Here is a 22532-nt window from a genome sequence, read left to right on the forward strand (position 1 = left end):
AAAAAATACTGTTTTCTAAGATAACCAGCTTTTATTGTCAAATCAAGCATGCTTTTACTGATTTTTTTTCCCACTGTTGTTTTGTGTTAAGATTTTGGATTCACAAGGAAAATTCCCTTAAAGTTTATAGCATACAAGAGACAACAAATGATACATCAATATAAAATAATATCCATCTGAAATTGCCGTCAACAACTTGAAGTGCATGCAAAGAAAATTACTTTTTTTTTTTTTTTTTACTTGTTTTCATTTTAAATACAGCCATATGGTGTTCCAGCTTCTCTTGGTCGGACATTTTGCTGCCAAGTTTTAGGAAGGCTGTGCGTTCATGATAAGTGACATTTGTTGCACAGGAATGTTTTACAGCAAGCAGAATTACAAGGTTGTGTGTGTGTAGACATGCATGCGTGCGTAGATCCCGTCTCCTGCAGTCGCCTCTTAGAGCAAGGTTGCTCTGTTTTGTATCTACAGTTCTGTACAGTTGATTTTTCTTTGCCTTCCTGCCTCATTTCGGTGCTAAGAACAATATCCCATTTGTTGTGGATTCTCTGGTTTTTAAACATTCAGGACAAATTTTTTTTTTTTGAAGGAAAAGAGAAAGAAATTTTGGAACACATTTTTGGTAGATTTTTTTGTTGTCGTTTAAATCACTCTAAAATCTGATCCTAATATTGTCTTTGTCTTCAATGGTGAAGAATTCCGATCAAAGCTTCTTTTAATACTTTAGGGAATTTTCAAACGTCGTGAAGTATGGCTGTAATGCCCCAAGATTTGTTCTCCCTGAAAGAAAATCATAAAGTAACAATATATTAAACTACAGAGCAACCTTGCTTTGAGAGGTTTATGTTTAATAGTTGTTCTAGCATTCCTGTGCTTGGTATTTCTGTATAAAATAGCCATGTTCATGCATTAAAAAGCTTTTTTTTCTTGACTACAGGGCTTTGGTTCAAATCCATGGGGCATTACTTTAACAACAGAAACAAGTCTGAAATCGATGTCAGAATGAAAGCAAGACAAGGTTCGATCTGTCATATCGTGTCGTTTTTGGTGTGAGCAGAGGTTTAAATCTGAAAGCAACACAAAAATGGTTTGTGTAATGAAAAATAAAACGCTTGTAAAGCAAAGTAGTTTTATTCACACAAATTTAATAAGATATAACAACTGTTTGGTCCATAAATATTTAAGGGGAAATAGTTTCTATACACCATCTTTTTTCAAGAAACAAGGAAACATGGACAATCTTGATAGAACATGTACTGTACTATTAACACGAAGATCAATATATATGATTCTCGGATTTACCAACTAGTTCTGAAAGAATGCACAACCGCCTTCTATGACATTGCCGCCCCCTTGTAATGGAATACACCATTAAAAAGATCTTCAGAAAAATCAGATGAAAAACAGAACAGTACAAAACTAGTGAGGCGTTCCAAGGGTGGAAATCATTTAACAAACAAACAAACATGTATCTCCTGAATTTCACAAACTCTCGTCCAAGTCGCATAAGGCACATAGTAGAACTGAGTTAAGCATCTACTTCATGAAGTAGATCTAGTGTACCACTTTGTTCTACAGCAGAACAAATTTGTCATCACACAAGGAAATGTTTCACCCTAGCGAGGAGCCCCGACCGATCTATAGCCAAGCCATACATTTTTTATTTTTTTTTGGTTTGTTCAGTGGCAAAACGTTAAAAAACAGGGAGGAAACCGGAACAAAACGGGGTGATGCGTGTCGTTCCTAATTAACTTCCTGCTTAGCATTCACAAATCACTCAAAATGCTTCCTACTGGGCACCATATTTCCACGGAGCGCTGGATATCTTCATTCAGAATAGTTGTTCCACTATTTGAGGGCCCGACGAACAATCCAGGCCAATTTATGATCGGATTCGCACCACATCGTGGCAAATTTAATGTTTCGAATTGTCCAGCGTCAGTGACAAAACAAACCTAAATTGAGGTTACAGCATCCACTTGGCATGGGAAACATTCCCAACGGGCATAATAAGATTTTTTTGTTTCATAAACATATTTTTGGAAATGTCATCGAATACATTTAGATTTCACTACCAAAATATGCAGTAAACATAGCATGTGCTGTATGTATGCAGACACACTTTGTTTTAATAAACGTGGCGGGTAAAAATGTAAATTATATAAATAAAACGAATCTAGAATTATCACAAGAACAAATCAATTGACAAGTACTACAGACTCAGCTGCCACGCGGTTACAAATGCTACACATAGTAGGTCTCGTCTTACATTTCCAAAGGTCTTTCTGTGGTCGCCAAAGGGTTTTTTTGTTTTGGAAAATAAAAATAGAATCTGAAAATAAAGGGGGTAAAGACAAAAAAAAAAAGCTAATCCGTGTTAGAAAAGGTTTGTCAAGGTAGTTTGTGGGGGGCTCCCGGATTCGTGGCTGTCCAAACTAGAGGTCACTGATGTTACTATGGTGATAGAGGGATTGGTCAGGTCAGTTAGTGTGGTGGCCGTGCTGGGTGGGGTCAGAGCACCGCTGTCGGAAGAGGGCGGCTGAAGTGACGTGCCGTCAGCCTTATCAACACCCCCATTCTCCTGCCGCAAAACGTTCCTTCTGAATTTGGCCCGTGCGTTTTGGAACCAAACCTGCAAACCAATCCCAGTGTCTTTACTCTTTTTTGTGCTTTGCTTCGAATTGTCATGTTTTTGCCTACTTACAAGTCATTTCATTTAACATCACAAACTTAATCACTACTAAACAATGCCAAAGTGAATCGAAAGCCAGTAACAGGCCTCAACTTTTACTAGGGATTCTACTGGAAAACATGGACCATGTTCCAAATGAACTTTTCAAGCTTCCCCAATGGTTTTTCAGTTTTTTTTTGGTGCATAAGTATTGCCCCTTGAATTATGCCTCTATTTAGTAAAATTTGTGTAACTACATGACAACAACAAAAAAATGATCGATGGATTGAAACGAAAAGCAAAATGATGAGAAGGTGTTGGTGTGGAATGAAGTCTATTGTGTGGCAACGCTTACCTGAAGAACTCTTTTGGTCAGTCCTGTCTTTTGGGCGAGCTGTTTTAAGTCCTTGGCATCGGGGTTGTGGTTTATGGCGAAGTAGGACTTCATAGTGCGAAGCTGATGGTGTTTGAATGACGTACGCATGCGCTTGGACTTCTGGGATGGAGGGTAGGGTTGCTGATCCCGATCCAAATGGTCCGCATCGTTCTCATTACAACCTGAGAGCCGGAACAGGGTGAAAATATAGCAATGAGAATTCTGAGACATTTCTGAGAGTGTTCACGAAGGTCAGGATGACATTTGACTTGGATATGACTGGTCAAACTCTACACTGGTGATTCAAATACAGTGCAGTACAAGATATAATAATACATAACTGCAATAAATATGGATCACTTGATGGAAATTTGATTTTAGACAAATTTGACTTAATATTAATGATTAAAAAACATCAGAATGTCATGACACAAGACTAAATTAATTGAATAAATTGGCAATTCACCCCCAAAATGCATTTATACAGTATATAATAACTAAATTCAAAGCAACTGCTTTAAGGACAAGTATTTTTACTATTTATAATATTCATCTGAGATTGGTCTCCATTTCATCTTGATAATTCATTTTAATATCAGCAAACTACGTGCAAAAACAGCTAAAGTGATTTAATAAGCAAAAGTGTCAGTTGTACATGTTAAATCGCTGCTTCGTGTGATTCATTTAGTAATTGATTCGATCGATGCTCATTTCATCTTACCGTTTACTTTTGTATTTACAGCCGTAAAAATCTCAACAAAAATGCAAAGCAAGGATTAATATGAAATGTACATAGCTGTGAGAACAAATTTTTCTCACGCGTTTGCTTCGAGATCCAGATTTATTTATTTTTGCCACCAGAGGTCTCTATGCAACAAGTCTACTGTTGTATTGGGCTTTTTAACGAATGTAAATATATCCGGCGCTATTTAAAATTATATGAAATTTTGAAATGCAAAATAAATAAATGTTTGTATTAAAAAAAGAAATAATTCGAGCCCATATTGTAAAACAATAGCAGAAGAACAAGCAGAAAAATAAAGGAAGGCAGAAAAGGGAAGACAAAAGATAGAAAAAAAAAGAATGAATAACTTTACACCAGAAATATTGATTAGAAACAAAAATGCTCAAATGCTAGAACCACCGAAAACGACAATAATAATTGCCTAAAAAAACAAAACCTCAATAATAACGTGAGAATGATTACAACCGGTTCATTTTGTAAGACAAACTGCATCTTAAGTCTTGATCAAATATTACAACCTTCACAACACGTCAGTGTTAGGATTTTGATTTAAAAGCGAAAGAGTTTAAAGTCGGACTGATGTGCGTAAACGTAAGTGTTCCAAACAGTCCTGAGAACAACGATGACCTTGAAGTGGCTTGAATCGGAGCTGATCGAGAGCCAGAGATTCCGGCGTCACATTCAATTAACAGAGAACAGTTAACAGGCAGATTACCCTTATTTCTCTCCATTCATGAAGAACGGCAGAAACTTGGCACACAAAGCCACATTTTCTCAAGCAGACAGTAATCGTAACAGCCAAAACAAAACAGGCGCAGCGGGGAGGCATTATGACGAAGGTATGAATTCAAAAAGTATTAAAAAATGTAAGAAAAAAGCGGGGAACGTGAAAGAATGACTGGTAATGTGAGGGATCTTGGCTACATTGCACGTGGGGCTGGGTCACGGGTTCCCTCCTTTGAGAATTTCAAATGAGATGTTTGATGACTCACTAATGAGCGAGGCCTAGAATTAATCAAATCTGTCGCCGAAATAAAATCCGAACACAATTGACGAGGAAAAATTGAGGTTAACACTTTACATTAGCTTACACGGTCTATATTACTCGAATCCCATTATTTTAGTATGCTATATTAGCCTATAATACAATACTATTTTATAGGCGACCTATATTATGATCTACAGTAGAATGTAGAATTAACTAGCCTATATGCAGATGTAGGACATTTTTCGGTAAATTCGCGATAGAGCGCGTATTTTAGGCTACTCGCTACTCCCAGCAGTTTTTGCTACAAGCATCCTAAATGTAGGCTAAATATAATACAACGATATTTAATGTGTGCAATAGGCGTCTGAACACACCAAAAACGCTGCTTTTCACTTGAACTGAAAGTGTGACGGTGACTTTAAGTGTATAGTTAAAAAAAACTAAGCTAAATCTTAAACAAAAATGATTATTAGAACATCATAGTTGATTTGTTAATAGTCCAAGATGATCTACAAGCTTGACCAAGGCCCTGCCACCTGATAATCCATCGGACTCATTATCTAGACCATCTTGGACCAACTAATGGACCAGCATGGTCCAACATGAAACAACCAACAGCAACAAAAAGAGAAGTATCGCGTGTGTATTCCCACGTCTATGCCATTCTGAAGGCTATTATAGAAATTATACAGGCGCCACTCCTTGTATGATATGGTTTATGCCATGCTAGCCCATAACAGTATGAAGATTAATGATCATAATCTCGCAGGACAAGTTTTAAAAGTGTCCCACTTTATCTACGCTCTTAGAAATAAACGTTCTTTATTGGCATTGATGGTTCCACGAAGAACCGTCAAACATAAATGGAACCTTAAGGCTTTTCAGGTTATTGAAATTCTTCACACTAAGAAAAAAAAGGTTATTAAAAAAACAAACAAAAAAAACGTTCTTTGGGGAACTAAAATGGTTCTTCTATTGCATCGCTACGAAAACCCCTTAGGGCACTTCAGACAGATTCTCACAAATAACGCAATGCAATTTTGCAATATATAAAATCAATATGAATACTTTTGAGAAATGCATTTTATTGTTATTTAGGGTATCGAGATTCTTCTGATGATTATTGATTCATGCATTTGGTTGTCTGCTGATATTTAAACGCATTTGTCAATTTCCCCACTAATTCTAAAAGTACAAATCAAAGCAATGTTTATCGAAAGCTCAATTAATTCACATTATGTAGCTAAATAAACTGCAACATTAACACTGAAGCACATAAATTGCAACCAAAGTAAATTTCAGGCGTCCATTTGAGCAGCTCTCAATGCACATCTCACCTGAGTTGTAAGAGCCGATATCTATTCCCATCGCCGGACTCTTCCTCTTCCGCGGCCTTCCTTTCTGCACCGTGCCGGTGCCATTGAAGTAAGGCAGCGCGAGCCCTCCGCCTTTGGCCGCTAATTCAGCGTAGTTTAATTGAGGGCGATACTCTCCCTGAATAAGCGTCTCAAAGTGAACCCGGCAGTAAACCAATTTGTCTTTCATGCCGAAATGGTCACCCGTGGTCAGTGTTTTGTTGCATGTGGTGCAGGTGAAGCAGCTCAGATGGTACACGGAGTCCTTGGCGCGCATCACCATTTCCGAGGCGGAGATGCCGAGGTGGCAGCGGGCACATCTCTGCACGGAGAACCTTCTGGAACAGCACACGCCATTTATAATCAAACTAATCACTTGGATCGGTGATATCCTGAATTAGGTCATTTACAACAAATCAGAAGCACGTGCACATACAGTGAATATTCACTGAAGATATTTTTAAACGCATTATTTTCGAATCATCAAGGTAGTTAAGCAAAATTATTTTAACTTTATAAACAAAGTCGAATGTGTTTTAATTGAAACCAGAACACAATTATATCGGATTTTCTTTAGCCTAAATAAAAAAAAAACTGCTAGTTTAACATTTAGGTGGCAGTAAAAACAAACGGCAAAAGATTTGAGCTGAGAAACAAAAACACAATTTAGACATGCACTCAGCATGAATGAATTAGACTTATTAGATTAATTTAAGCGTGTCAGTTAATCACTATATGGGTCAATGGCTGCCTCTGATGTCACCAGTTCTTTATGCGAGTTAAAAAAGTTACTAACCAAACTGAATAAATTGTAACATGTAAATTAACTGGTTTTAATCAAAAGAAAAATATTATTTAACATCACTGAACCAAACTATATACACCAATTTATACCAACAAAACTAATATTTAGGAGCTAAATCAGGTGGAAATAGCTCTTCTTTTTTTTTTTTTACAATGCAGGGCCTACAGGCCTAATGCACGATATAAGTGAACGCTTACCTGTAGTAATCCTCTTTGCAGTAAATGCTGCCATCCTTCGCGAAACACGTCAGCTCGGATTCAAGGGCCAGTTTACATTCACAACACTTGAGACACCTTAAATGCCATTGTTTATCAACGGCGAGTAAGTAGTATCTGTCGGAGATTTTCCCACCGCAGCCGGCGCACAGCGCAGGCTTCTCTGGGCTCATGGAGGGCATAGTCTTCAAAAAATAAAACATCAAGAGATGGAGTGAATGAACGTTTTTGCGTTCAGCAATTGATGCCACAAATAACTACAACTAAATAAAAAACATCGCCTGAAAACAATTTTTGTTTTTATTTTTATATATATATATATATATATATGAACGCTATATATATATATATATATGTGTGTGTGTGTGTGTGTGCATTTAAAAATTTTTTTTATGTAATTGTTATCAGAGCGCGAGCTGAATTATAATGAGTTATAATGCATTGTTATTAAGTTATATAGCGTCTGTTTTGGTTTTCCTAAGATGTATATAACAGTGTACCTGTGTGGTCTATTCTAAAAAATACAATTTACAAATTAAAAGTAGGCTATGCGAATATAATAACAGTATTAATAACAACAATATAACAGTGTAGCCTATTACTTTGACACATTAAAATGTGCATGCAAAACAATAATGGTACAAACAGCAACAACAACAATTATTATTATTACTACAGTTTTTGCCCGTTTAATATATTTTCAAATGCATGCCTAAAGTATACAGATCCTTTTTCTTTTATAGTGGCCCTATAAATTTAACAATTATCCTGTTGTGTTGTAAACAGCTAAAATCAAATTTAAAATAGGCCTATTTGTGGAAAAAATATATTTATAAACTATAAAATAGTATGTTGGCGTACAAACGATTTCATATGTATTCCTCCCTTTGCATTTGAATGAAATACCCTACATTTTACTTAGGCCTATAAATGATAATTGTAGCCTTGCCAGATAAACGATTTCATATACTTTTGAAATCTCTCTGAATATGACTTCTTGTGTTTCTCGAGGCCTGCTAATATTTCAAAACGAGGATCGTACATTAAACTCATTTTTGTCGCTGTGTTTTTTTTAAAGTGGGTTACAAACTGTGAAGTGTGCGACGATAGAGTTTTGGGGAGCTGAGATTTGCCCCGACGGAAAATACACGCTAAAATACAAAATCTTACCGTCTCTCGTCCGTTCATCTGAACGGTTTTAGCCAAACGAGACTCCGTTTTAGATCTCCTCTCCATCTCCTCCATGATCCCTTGAATATGATCCCCAGAGATGCCGTGGAAAAGCATGGCTGCTGGACGCAATGTGCAACTGCTTTCTTTCGCCTTGCACCCCACAACTTCCATATACAGCTTTCCGGATCCTTAAAACATCCGAATGGATCTACACCAACAAATTCACACAAATGCAATCAATAAAAGTTATAATTGTAGCCTCGCCCTGATTTAGCCTACTTTTGAAATCTGTCTGAATATGACTTTTCGTGTTTCACGAGGCCTGCTAATATTTCAAAACGAGGATCGTACATTAAACTCATTTTTGTCGCTGTGTTTTTTTTTAAGTGGGTTACAAACTGTGAAGTGTGCGACGATAGAGTTTTGGGGAGCTGAGATTTGCCCCGACGGAAAATACACGCTAAAATACAAAATCTTACCGTCTCTCGTCCGTTCATCTGAACGGTTTTAGCCAGACGAGACTCCGTTTTAGATCTCCTCTCCATCTCCTCCATGATCCCTTGAATATGATCCCCAGAGATGCCGTGGAAAAGCATGGCTGCTGGACGCAATGTGCAACTGCTTTCTTTCGCCTTGCACCCCACAACTTCCATATACAGCTTTCCGGATCCTTAAAACATCCGAATGGATCTACACCAACAAATTCACACAAATGCAATCAATATTTTAAGAATAAAGCCGGTAGGATTTGATGGATGGCGCAGGAACAGGCAGGAGAACCAGTCCACTTCTCCACTGTTTTGTTGAGTAGGAGAAAAAAAAAGTATAGTCCGGACGATATAAGGCAAAGCTGAAGTCTGGAGGATGTTTTAAACGTAGATTTTCAGATAGTCCCAATCTCCTACTGGGGATCCGAATGCTTGAAAGTCAGGTTTGGGACTGTGTGTTAGAGATCCTGTGTCCTATTTGTGAAGAGAGCAAACGCCTGCCCAGCTTGGGTAATTGGGTAGGAGGAGTCCTCCCTCTCTCCAATGCCATTGATTTCTATTCACCAACAAAGACCTGTCACTCTCTCTTCAAACCGATGGTGATGGGCAACCCGAGCTTGGAAAGCACTTGGTATAGACCTTTTACTTCTTTTTAGCTGCTGTTTTGCCACTTTTTTTGTGAGGCTTTCTTTTTTCTTGTAGTTTTCAGCTTATGCTTCTACAAATGCGTGTAACGGAATAGCCAAAGTGTTCGTGAATTAAGTGTTGAATCACTGAACATTGAAATTCATCTGATCTCTGCGTGTAGTTTTGAGTTTTGCTGGACAATTGCGATTGGGAAATTGTCTCACAGAGTTGGTTTGGTTTAGTTTATTATTGCAAATTACAGCCAATATGTGCACCTGAAAGCCTGTTTGTGTCATTTACAATTAAACATCTAAATACAGTATTTTATATTTTGTTGTTTATTTTCTCGCTTATATATTATGTTTTTTATTATGTATTATGTTTACATGCATATATTTGAATCAAGTAGCATATATGTATATATATATATCATTCTGCACCTTGTATAAATTCAAGTAATGTACTTTATTCTTGAATTAGAACATGTAAAACCGTTTGAGTACCATGTAGGACACATGTAAAATGAAAGTGGACTAAAGTGGTGGCATGCAATTTTAAAAGTTGTCAGACTGCTTTATCAAGGTGTGTGTGTGTGTGTGATGGTCTCTTTCTCTTCGAGCGAGCTAGGGAAGGGGGAGCGATGCTGTTGGGAGGAGGAATAAGCAGTTATTTACATTCTTTGATTTTCAGATGTCAAACGTCAAATGAATCTCATTGCCACCGTTTCTTTTTCTGTAGCTTACCAATACATACGAGGAATGGTCTAGAATTACATTTGAAAATCATAACAATTAGGCTACCTCTTTGGTAGCAACCTAAATCCAATTAGTCGTGATAGTAATGATATCAAAGGCAGCATGGATTACGTAGGCGATATTTAAGCATCTCTTTATTTACTCACTCGTTTCGTTGATTTATTTTATGAATTGTTGCTCAAGGGTTGCCTTTTTAAATCTACACACGCCTTGGATTAAATTAATTAATTAATATATTTTGAAAGTGAGCATTGTATCTTTTTTGATTATTTACAGGAATAAGTCTAAGTAGTTCAGACATTCAGCCGCTTCCTTGTGTCATTTTATCGGTCTCTTCAGTCCAATTAGTTCATGGTTTTAATTAGCTTCGGAATATATTCGTCTTTTCCATGCCCTCCTCTCAAACAATTTTCATAAATGATTTCACCCATTAGATAATATTTCATGAATTCGTCCTGATCTCGAGATATATAACAGACTATTTAACAGGTCACAATCGCGCGGTTAATCATAAAATCGACGGAAAAGATTCATCTCCTTATGTCACCAAATGAGCTTTATGCGAGTTCATTTCGTTCAAACGAAATCTTATAAATCTTATAAAAATGTGATGGTTTAAAATGCAATATAGCTGCTACTTTTGCATAGGTAGGCTGCGAAGCAGATTACAGTCCGTTTGTTTAATGCCTTGCAATTGCTATTTTAAACGTTTATTTTGCTTAAAAAAATAAATATGATTATATTAAACTCTCGTGTTTTTCACTTGTTATATTTTTAACCAGCTAATTATTGTACTCTGTAGTCTTAAGTCCCACAGCTCTACGCGAGCAAATGATTTTATTACAAGCAAAATCGAATCAGGTTGTAGTCAAATTTACCTAAAATAATATTTGCTCTCTACTCTTTTCCAACACCATCAAATTTGTCTTTAACAAACGAAAATCCGTTTAATAATTAGCATTTTGTGATATTTAGATGTACTGATCTCACATTTTGATATATCAGCATTTTAATTGAATAGCGAAACAGCTAAATATTGTTCATACCGGATCAGGCTTCAATGTAAACGTTAATCTTTAATTCGATTTTCAATCAACATCTGCAATAACTTTTACCTGTCTCAATTGAAGGTCTCTCCTCGTCAATTATGCATAAATAATCTTCTCGAACCTCTGCAAAGCAACTCAATTTATCGTTTACAATGGTAAAACCGTGTATTCATGTACATAAGCAATATAAAAGTGGTATTTTACCGTGAGCCGCAGAGCGCCGTCCTGAAGCCCCAGCAGTGCTGCGGTGAAAGAGGGATGGATGAGGGTGAGACACGAGCGATCCTACCAGCAGATGGGGGCTGTTCCTTGTTTCTCGCTCGAGTGTCAATTACGACTAATCCAGCGCGAGCACTGAATATACATCAATTATCTAATGCACAAGGCCCCTTTACGAGAGTTGTTAGAGGCGGATAGATTAATCATTTTCTCTGTGAATTTTCTTAATGTTAAATCATTAACTTAGGTTAACATTATGCAGTTTTCATACCTTGAGGCTTCATACATGAGGCTACTTGGATAGATAGATAGATAGATAGATAGATAGATAGATAGAACACAATTTACAAGTCTATGGGAGTGTGCTAAAACGGGTTAGTTGTAACAACATCAGATTAACCAATTAGAAATGAGCTACAGGGGTAATATCATCATCATACATGATCACCAACCTCTGAAGTCACAGTGGAAGTTGTAAGACTGTTTTTTGTCCTGTAATTCTTTCATATTTTCACAGAATTTTGACGTGAGGAAGTATAATTTCACATCTGACTTATAATGAGGGTTGTGATCATTCTAATGAATGTGAAATGACAGAACTGATATCATCTGAATCAGCAGGTTCCCCCTTAAATTGATATGCAAGATACATGCCAGATTTTTGTCTAAAAAAAAGAAAAGAAAAAGAAAGCATGGCTAAATAGACAGAGAAAGTTGTAACACTTTCTAATTTATTTGGTCTTTTGAATTACATTTGCCATTTTGAATGAAAATGTTTCGCAATAAATTGGGTATAGTGCAGAATTATTTTGAACAAGCAAATTTGATTATCACAATAAATAAATGCACAAAATTTGAAAAGTGATGTCCATGTTTTCAATTAGTGTTACAGCCTATCTGGTAGTGTGGTCGGGTGTAACTTTTCTTTCTACTTGACATTAATTTACACAGTTTAAGAAGTAGTATACGATTTGTCTTACGAATTTGGATAAGACAAATATGGGAACATTATATCACACTTTGAGACACACAGCACATAAAAAAAACAGTTACAGATTAAACAAAATGTTACAACAGTCCCAGTCTTGCCTATATAATGCACAGCACAAAAACAGAACATTTATAAAAGCGCCAAATGTAATTAAATTGCAAATGCATTTTAAAATGCACACTGTATAACTGGAAGAGCATATAGATCAACCAAAGACAACAACACAAATGTAATATAATGCACAGCTTTGTGACAACAGTTCAGAGTAATTTAATTTAACAGCTGAAAATATCTTGCTGACTCTGAAATCTGCTGTTAAAAAAGACAAAAGTATCGAAGGTACACACCTAAGCCCTACGTGCTCAAGGCCCTCTGTGGCTTGTTCTTTATTTTGTGGACTTGGTACACTAAGCTTTTATAGGGAATTGTTTGCTCTGTTTTGGGGAAACGTATTTAAACTTTAAAAAGTGTGAAAGATCATAAATCTGCTCTCCAACACTTTGCCACTTTGTGAAACACACAAAGCCATAAATGCAATAACATCCTAAATATTGCAAATCTGTCCACTGATTCAGAAACATGGCTGACCGAAGAATGGAAAGCATTTTGAATTTCTTTAAATAAGCTATTGGAGTAAGAGAAAAAGCCATCTTATCTTCAGATTTTGGCTTGTGGGCAACCTTTCAAGTCAGGCAAGTCAAATGGGAGGAGACTTAGGCATCAGCACACAAATAGTCCTTAAAATAAAAAACACTGTAACATTACCAAATGCGCACTACTCAATTTCCCAGGCTCAGTTGCTGTTGACCACTTTGTATACAAATCTGTTAAGTTACAACAGCAATCAAATGTAAAAAGAATACCCCAGCCATAATCATCTAGAATAATCATAATACTTTAGCATGTCTCATTCATTATGTCTAAAAAAAAACTATGGTAGGATACAGACAATTACACAGTAACCATGTCCATATGAACCATAAGTGACGGCTGAACCACGAAACAAATATTTACAAACTGAAGATGGACAACGATTTCTCCAGAGCCGTCGCAGTGCACTTTTTTAAGAGGCAACAAAGCCACAGAGCAGATGCTCCTCACTGGTGTTTTGTGCTTTGCTTCGAAGAGGGGACGTTCAGTCTACCGTGCCTGATGAGAATTTAGCTGCTGTTAAAATCTCTCTTTCCCTCCCTCCTCACCACTTTTCTCTTGATGCTGAGCCCTGCTCTGCTGATGCAAGAATCACAACTCCCTGTGTTGACAGATGGAGGATGGCTCCATAGCACATAGCCCGTCCCAACAGTCCAACTGCTGCCTAACCAACAGTTTTTTCACTCCTTTTCTTTTCTTTTTCCTTCCTGAACTATGGATTTACTTGGAATGGAATACTTCCTGAATTTACTCATCCCAATGAAGTAATCCACCTCCATTACAGTGCTTGCAGGAAGGACGGTATTTAAATTCCTCAAACATTCTGGTTTGGTTTTCTTCCAAATCCCAGAGCCTAAGTATTAAATCAAACCCTTTACTCTCCAAAAACATAATTCCTTAAAAAGCACTTCCTTCAGGACAGTCAAATTACTAATTTTAACATCTAAGGCTACGTCTCAATTAGCTAGCAATTTCAGTAGTCAATGCACTGGCCAGTGAGTCAGGCATTTCGAGACCGGTCCCATTGTCAAAATCGCTCCAGTATAATGAAATGATTGCTTCCTAGAATTTCCCATAATGCACTGTAAAAAACCAGTGAGCAATGAGTACTTAATATATTCACTTACTGGTAATGTTGATATGTTTTCTTCGGTCTCTAAAGCAGACAAAAATGAAGGCTGAGCAAATTTCATAACATCACTGTACATGCACAATAAACAAAAATCATACCAGCAAGATATCAGTTCTGACGCATTATACAGTGATGTTGTTGATGAATAAAATGAGCGATATTTTCAGGTATGTACATTTAATCGTTACCAGGCGCTACCAGTGTTTAGTGGATCAAGACTCTCGCTATTGGCCGAACTCCTTTTCACAATATACTAATTCACGACAGGGAACTATGATTCCCAACGCTGGATATTTTTGGAAGTTTCCCTAATCTAACACACCTGATTCAACTCACCAGCTCATTAGTAAAGGCTCCAATAACTGAAATGTGTGTGTCAGTTAAGGGAGACATCCAAAATGTGTACCGTTGGGGGTACTCCAAGAACAAGTCTGGGAAACAGTGATCTAAATCATGTAATAGTCTAGTGGTTCTCAACCCTGTTTCTTGAGTCTCATCAACACTGCACATTTTGAATGTCTCCCTAATCAAATACCTGATTCAGGTCATTAGCTTATTATAGAGACTCCAAGACCTGAAGAAATTGTATTAATTTACATTAAATTGTAGCAACTTATACCAACAAAATACATTTTACTTTGCTGTGGAATGATTCCAATCAGAGTAAACTTTTACTACCAGTTCGTTTGGCATAGAGGACTTCCGCAAAGAGTTGCCCTTACCTTTTGGCATAAACCATTTAGCACATCCCACTACATTTGGGTGTTTTTTAGTGGTTTTAATTGCATTGGGCCATCAGGACAACTGGCAATCTAAGCTTTAGTGGGAATGGTTGCTGAGATCACGCTGGCTGATCTCAAGACCATTCCTTACCCTTTCGCAATAGGCAAAGTAAAGGTTTCTCATTGAATGAGCTGACCACCTGATCCAGCCTGAACGGAGCCACATATGGCATGATATGGCCAGACGGTCTGACTGGGACAGGTCTTGGGGAGATGCCCTACTGTTTTGTGCGGCTATTTACAGCCCTGTCCAAAGGAATCTGGCCACGTGACTGTCAGTCAGATGTGGTGAGCTTTTTCAGGAGCACTGGTGCAACCACAGGGAAGCCGGTTGTCCATCTGACCACTTTGGTAACGCTTCAGCCCCAAGGCTGAATGACATTGTCTCTGTTGCATGACCAGACGGGCTGCTCGGCTACAGCTTGATTCAGCACACACACAAACACTGCCAACAACGGCGTTACGGACCACACACTCAGAGGGACAGCCCAGATGCTGAAACTGATTTTTACAGCCATCAATCGGCTGACATCCGTTCCTCGCAGCCAATGCATGTCATCCTCTGCCTGGCCTGGGCACTTGAATGGTAGGAACGGCAGCAGTCCATGGTGCTGCTGAGGGGGCAAGAGCTGCCCCATGAGCTGGAGAGGACAGTTTGCCTGGACCAGTGATATGTTTGGATGCTGGACCAGGCAGACTGTCCCTCTGCCTCTAGAAAAGTGGCAGTGCATGGCTGTAGCATATGCTCTGGCTGAAGGTCAGCTGACGGACTCCAAAGCTCTGCAGATGCAGGAACTGTAGACCCCATGGCAGCTTGGGTGGGTTTCAATTCAGAGGGAATTATAGGTGAGAGAGCTTAGTGTGACTGAAGCCAAAACCTAGGTGTGTCTGACCTTAATGACCTGCTGATTAAATAAAGGTAATATGAAAAACAAGATGGCTAATATAGGCAGAAAGATTCATGCAATAAACAACGGATTTTACATAAAGTCTGTAACCTTCGGTTGACTTGTATGCACAATTAACTGACAGAGGAAATAAACAGATCTCACCAGATGCTCAGTTTCGATACCAAAGGAATCTCCTGGATGGAGATTCTACTCAAGCATAACCAGTTTCCTCTCTTTCCAAAGTAGTCCCTTGAGGTTTTAAACTCATTTTCCCTTTCCTCACTTGCATGTTTTCTTGTTCAGTTGTTATGATTCCCACACCTGATCGCAGTGCATGACAAGACTAGTGAGTGCATGGCTTGTGAGTTGTTTGCTAAAGCAAGTTTTCTTGAAATCTGTCTGTGCTCTGAGGGACTGAGCTTTGTGTAGCATTTGCGTCTCAGTCACCAAATACTGAGAAACAGAAAGGAGGGACAGAAAGGGAAAAAACACTATGTGATCTCTGAAGTCATATGATGCAGAGAAATAAGGCAGACTTGAAAGTTGGCCTATTTCATGGTCAGGCACTAGGACTGGGAAGGGTCTTGAATGGCAATGCATCTACTTTAATGTGACAGACAAGTCCCTAGGCAAAACAAGCAGACCCATGACAGGCAGGCCCAGGTACTTGATGAGTGTGACACCTTCGCCAATCCACTAGAAATGTTGTTGCCGTACGCTCCGCTGCCTCATCTTAGGTTTTACTCAAATAAATTTGCCTCTCATCCGGACTGACGATTCCACAAGCCCCTTGCCCGCCTGTCCTCCCTGGAACTGTTGAGATCATGAATCTCCTTGTCGACGTTCACAGGGCCTTGCTCCTGATAAATGTGTGCCCGCCTTGGGACCCTCTCGCTGCCTGATATTATGCTCTACGCCAGTCGGCAAAGCTGGGACAGGGCTCTGCTACATACACATTCCCGCATTCAGAGACTGTTTCCTTGTTCCTGCCCTGTGATGCTGTGTGACAGGTTGGATGGCCAGTGCCTGGGGCAAAATCCTACTTGGCTTTGCATATCTACAGACAAAGTATCATGTAAATACAATGACTGCACATGACTATAAATGAAGAGATTTCAAAAATCAGTATGTGATCTGTGTACTTGCAATATTTGTGCTGATATCACAGTTTCGGTGGATGGAAAAGACAAGAGTATCAATCTGTTAGCCACAGGGAGATATGAATCAGACAGGAAAATATGAAGATGCATATAATGGCCGCGAGGCAGCAGACACTAACAAATGAATATGATGTACTTTGAATGAATAATAACTTAATCTTTACATCCAATTGAAGAATTCTTTATGACGAAATACACAAACATACACACAAAACCTCAAAAAACATAGGATCATCGCTAAGATTAAAAGGGCCCAAGACCATTCTTAATGTTTAATCCCCTATACCCTTATGGGTCAACATGTAAGGTAAAAGACCATTGTACACAGGGCCTCGACAACAACCCTGTATATAGTAATATATAGTATATGGTAAATAGTACATGCTACCAAAAAATTTAAAGACCTGTCAAAACAATTAAAAAAGTCAAAATGCATTTTTGCGTAAAACATGAAACAATTCAAGGATAACTTTTAAAAGGTGTTTTTAATAATAAATACTTCTGTGAACATTTTTAAATACAGAAAGAAGAAGCTTATGTATTTAACGTCACACATTTACGAGAAAACTTTATTTTCCATGGTGTTTTCTTGGTCGAACATTTACCAGGGAGGAAGCATGTAGTCTGAATTGACAGCTGTCAAAATTAAGATCGCATGTAATCGTATGAATATTCATCACAGCGAATATGTGGAATCCATCTGACAGAGGAGCACACCAACTCCTGTAAGTCAAATCACAGTGGATAGATGTGATTCAAACCATTTCCTGGAGTGTGGGTTGCACATCTGGTGTAGCGTATTTCATCATTTTAAACAGAGTGTAAGATGAATGTGCATTAAAAGAAGTCCAAATTCAATACGGGAGCACACAAAATGAGTTGTTCAGCCGATCTTAACATTTACTGCTATACATAAAACAAAGTGTTGAACGTTTTCTTCTTAGCAGGATCCTCCACATTAATTTGCCCGTACGGACACTGTCGGGAAAAACAAGAAGTTTAGAGTTAACATATGGGTACTGTAAAGTTAAAAAATAATCGTTTCATGTGAACACGTGGACATATAAAAAATCAACAAAATTTTACTCTAAATAAAAAATGCTTACTACAAAATATATACAATACTGGCTGACATTTGCTTTCAGCCCTCTTGTAAAAGATATACATCAGAAGAAAATAAGCTTACATGTCTGCAGGCACTCCCGCAACATCTTCCTCTTTTCCTATGGGCAAACTCAGTGAACACATTGTAGCCGGTTATAGGATCAACGTATGTTCTTTTCTGATTCTGTGAACAGATGCAATTTGCAAATGATCATCTGTTTATTAATGTTCAAATATAAGACTGTTTATAAGGATCAGTGTTCCGTAAAGAACATATTTCAGGGTAAAATATCAAACTTCTATGCGATTATAATATATATACATATACTTTATAATGGCAATTGCTTTTTTTAAAAGTTGGATATTTAACAAGTTTTTAGAATGAATGATAATACAGCGGAAACACAATACAAACATGTTTCTTAAGCATCAATTCTGACTCTTCCTCAGAGAGTGCCGGCTTCATTTATGACAGCCTTAAAGGCCCGAGGCACTTTTTGTGGCATGCCATTTCAGATGCCATCCTTTGGCTCCATAGTGAAGCTGACACGGTCTGTGCATCCTCCAACTCTATGGGTTTTCCATAACTTTCCCTCGGCCATCAAACTACATCACTCCTGACAGCCAAAAGGAACTTTAAAAAATGACCCAGTCTTCCATATACATTAGTAACCAGACTAGTCTGCAAGTAAGAGGTCTAGTGTGTTTTTTTTAGTAACCTAAGAATGTAAAAATGTCCTTAGAAGTGTACAGGTGCATTTCAATAAATTATAATGTCATGGAAAAGTTAATTTATTTCAGTAACTCAACTCAAATTGTGAAACTTGTGTATTAAATAAATTCAATGCACACAGACTGAAGTAGTTTAAGTCTTTGGTTCTTTTAATTGTGATGATTTTGGCTCACATTTAACAAAAACCCACCAATTCACTATCTCAACAAATTAGAATACTTCATAAGACCAATAAAAAAACATTTTTAGTGAATTGTTGGCCTTCTGGAAAGTATGTTCATTTACTGTACATGTACTCAATACTTGGTAGGGGCTCCTTTTGCTTTAATTACTGCCTCAATTCGGCGTGGCATGGAGGTGATCAGTTTGTGGCACTGCTGAGGTGGTATGGAAGGCCAGGTTTCTTTGACAGTGGCCTTCAGCTCATCTGCATTTTTTGGTCTCTCGTTTCTCATTTTCCTCTTGACAATACCCCATAGATTCTCTACGGGGTTCAGGTCTGGTGAGTTTGCTGGCCAGTCAAGCACACCAACACCATGGTCATTTAACAAACTTTTGGTGCTTTTGACAGTGTGGGCAGGTGCCAAATCCTGCTGGAAAATGAAATCAGCATCTTCAAAAAGCTGGTCAGCAGAAGGAAGCATGAAGTACTCCAACATTTCTTGGTAAACGGGTGCAGTGACATTGGTTTTCAAAAAACACAATGGACCAACACCAGCAGATGACATTGCACCCCAAATCATCACAGACTGTGGAAACTTAACACTGGACTTCAAGCAACTTGGGCTATGAGCTTCTCCACCCTTCCTCCAGACTCTAGGACCTTGGTTTCCAAATGAAATACAAAACTTGCTCTCATCTGAAAAGAGGACTTTGGACCACTGGGCAACAGTCCAGTTCTTCTTCTCCTTAGCCCAGGTAAGACGCCTCTGACGTTGTCTGTGGTTCAGGAGTGGCTTAACAAGAGGAATACGACAACTGTAGCCAAATTCCTTGACACGTCTGTGTGTGGTGGCTCTTGATGCCTTGACCCCAGCCTCAGTCCATTCCTTGTGAAGTTCACTCAAATTCTTGAATCGATTTTGCTTGACAATCCTCATAAGGCTGCGGTTCTCTCAGTTGGCTGTGCATCTTTTTCTTCCACACTTTTTCCTTCCACTCAACTTTCTGTTAACATGCTTGGATACAGCACTCTGTGAACAGCCAGCTTCTTTGGCAATGAATGTTTGTGGCTTACCCTCCTTGTGAAGGGTGTCAATGATTGTTTTCTGGACAACTGTCAGATCAGCAGTCTTCCCCATGATTGTGTAGCCTAGTGAACCAAACTGAGAGACCATTTTGAAGGCTCAGGAAACCTTTGCAGGTGTTTTGAGTTGATTAGCTGATTGGCATGTCACCATATTCTAATTGGTTGAGATAGTGAATTGGTGGGTTTTTGTTAAATGTGAGCCAAAATCATCACAATTAAAAGAACCAAAGACTTAAACTACTTCAGTCTGTGTGCATTGAATTTATTTAATACACGAGTTTCACAATTTGAGTTGAATTACTGAAATAAATGAAATTTTCCACGACATTCTAATTTATTGAGATGCACCTGTATATCCATGATAATGCCTAATACTGAACAATCTATGTCGGTTAGGATTCCTCACATTGATCACTGATTCAGACTCCAGCGTTTTAACACAAGTCTCTTTTAAGTGTGACACCAGCTGCCAACAGGTAATGTTGCTCTTACCTTGCATGCGTCCAGATGGAGTTTATGAATTAATCTGTCTTCATCTGAAAGCGTGCTCGTGTCAGGTGACGCGGGTGTGTTTTTATCGAGAGAATTCGAATTTGGTTCGCTCTCTCGTGCGCTGCAATGTGAACGCGGCGTCCTCGTATTATATGCCTCATTTGACATTATTATATTAGTTCGACTGCGTTTAAAACGCGTTAATATTAAAAGTCTAACTGAACCTAGCAGCAGCATAACTCATGTTAAAAAGTCCTGTCACGACGTTCTTTGCAAACTTCTGACAGTAGCTACGTAAACCTTTATTAACAGTTCACACAACCACTGCCTACATGACAAAAAGCTATTGCTGTTTTATAATTATATTCGCCCTCTGCTGCCATTAAATGTTAAAATCGCCGCTGTGTTCTTCCTCGTTGTGCTTTTCATGTTCTGTGTCATGTACAAGATGCATTTCAGCGCCCCCTCTGTTGGACTGTGGAATTGCAGTGGTGGGAAAAATGAGAGGGGTAGTTTGCACACTTTTAACTATACAGAATATAGTTAAATATATATATATATATATATATATAATTTTTATTCATTATTAAGTGAAATTCTGTCAATTTTACCACCTTAAAGTGTGTCACTATTATCCATGTAAAAAATACAGTTTATTGAGCACACATTGACCTTGAGTGACAACGTGTTACGTGCCCCATACAGGATAAATTGTCTCAATGAAATCTGCCTATTATAACCTTTTTAATAAAATTAAACGTTAAATAGATTATACAATCATGAAATACAAAACAATACTTGACACAGCAAATGTAAAGGTAACATACAAAAACCACACCATTGTTTTGACCAACAAATGTTGTAATTATTAATTGTATAAATAAAATGAATGATAAATAATTCAATTAAAAAAACTGCATATTATATAAATAATATATTTATGACATTTAAAACACAAGGACAACTTGCCCCAATAATGTGATAACTTGTGCTGACCTGACATTTATGAGAACAGGCAATTACTGTTCATCTGCCTTCATTATAATTGACTCTCACCTGGGCATTTTAACCTACAGACTAGCATATTCAAATCCTTAGTATAGAATATAATAAATTACTCATGTGCAGCTTACTGAAGTGGTTTTTGAGAGGATAAACAATGTATTAAGAAAAAGAAGTAACAACATCTGCAAAATAACAGAGGTTCATTTCACTTTGAAATGACAAACCAGTGACACGTAAAGTACCAAGAGTTCCCTTCATTAACCACATTCACACAAACCTTGTAGTAGGCCTATTTTTCCACAGGAACCAAATACAAACGCATGTCCGTGTATTGCAACAGGTTTTACTGACTAGGCGTTGACCCATAAGAAACACAAGCTATTTTTTAAACAAGTGGGTGGTGTGAATTTATACTTCCTTTGCCTTACCACTAGAAACTGTTTATCTTCTAAACAGGCCTTGTTTTTTACAGGCCTATTTTTAAACACCATAGATGTCTTGGCATTCCACAGAAATGTTTAAGGATGTAATAATATATAAAAAAGTTCTGTGTACACCATAAAAACATGCTTAACATGCAAGCCAGTATCAGTAGACGTGCCTTCCGTATGCTCTGAAGGATGCAATTAAAGGGACAGTTCACTCAAAAATGACATTGAGTCATCCTCATGTTTTTCCAAACCTGATTGACTTTGTTTCATCTGTGAAACACACACACAATTCAGGTAGAATATTAATGACTGACAGTCATTCACTTCCATTGCATCTTATGCCATTCAATGAAAGCTGAATGGAGACTGGGACTGTCATTCTGCCTGTCATCTCATGTCGTGTTTCACAGCAAAAAGAAACTCATACAGGTTTCCAACAAAATGAG

At 37.9% G+C, this 22532-nt stretch overlaps 1 protein-coding gene across 4 annotated transcripts; it reads right to left on the reverse strand.

The window, feature by feature from the left end:
• Positions 1-38: 38 nt before the first annotated feature.
• Positions 39-11516, reverse strand: LOC107586419 (LIM/homeobox protein Lhx9-like). Of its 4 annotated transcripts, XM_016273786.1 has the most exons (6): positions 11452-11516; positions 8808-9018; positions 7138-7340; positions 6118-6473; positions 3027-3229; positions 1249-2632 (listed from the first exon to the last, which is right to left on the reverse strand). In XM_016273786.1, the coding sequence occupies exons 2-6, from the start codon at positions 8979-8981 to the stop codon at positions 2378-2380; spliced, it is 1191 nt and encodes a 396-aa protein (XP_016129272.1). In that variant the 5' UTR covers positions 8982-9018; positions 11452-11516; the 3' UTR covers positions 1249-2377. The 4 variants fall into 4 exon arrangements, with proteins under 4 accessions (XP_016129274.1, XP_016129272.1, XP_016129273.1 ...); XM_016273788.1 differs by lacking the exons at positions 1249-2632; positions 8808-9018; positions 11452-11516 and adding exons at positions 39-780; positions 8326-8559; XM_016273787.1 differs by lacking the exons at positions 8808-9018; positions 11452-11516 and adding an exon at positions 8326-8559 and having other exon boundaries at positions 6118-6470.
• Positions 11517-22532: the final 11016 nt, after the last annotated feature.

The sequence above is a fragment of the Sinocyclocheilus grahami genome, unplaced genomic scaffold (genome assembly GCF_001515645.1).
Source record: "Sinocyclocheilus grahami isolate Dianchi unplaced genomic scaffold, SAMN03320097.WGS_v1.1 scaffold81.1, whole genome shotgun sequence".
Lineage (NCBI taxonomy): Eukaryota > Metazoa > Chordata > Actinopteri > Cypriniformes > Cyprinidae > Sinocyclocheilus > Sinocyclocheilus grahami.

Coding starts and splice junctions, on each gene's coding strand:
- LOC107586419 (XM_016273786.1), bottom strand. CDS start 8,981: ATGGAAGTTGTGGGGTGCAAGGCGAAAGAAAGCAGTTGCACATTGCGT. Junction 3,230..6,117: donor TATCGGCTCTTACAACTCAG/GTGAGATGTGCA, acceptor TCCGGCTCTCAG/GTTGTAATGAGAACGATGCG. Junction 2,633..3,026: donor TGACCAAAAGAGTTCTTCAG/GTAAGCGTTGCC, acceptor ATTGGTTTGCAG/GTTTGGTTCCAAAACGCACG.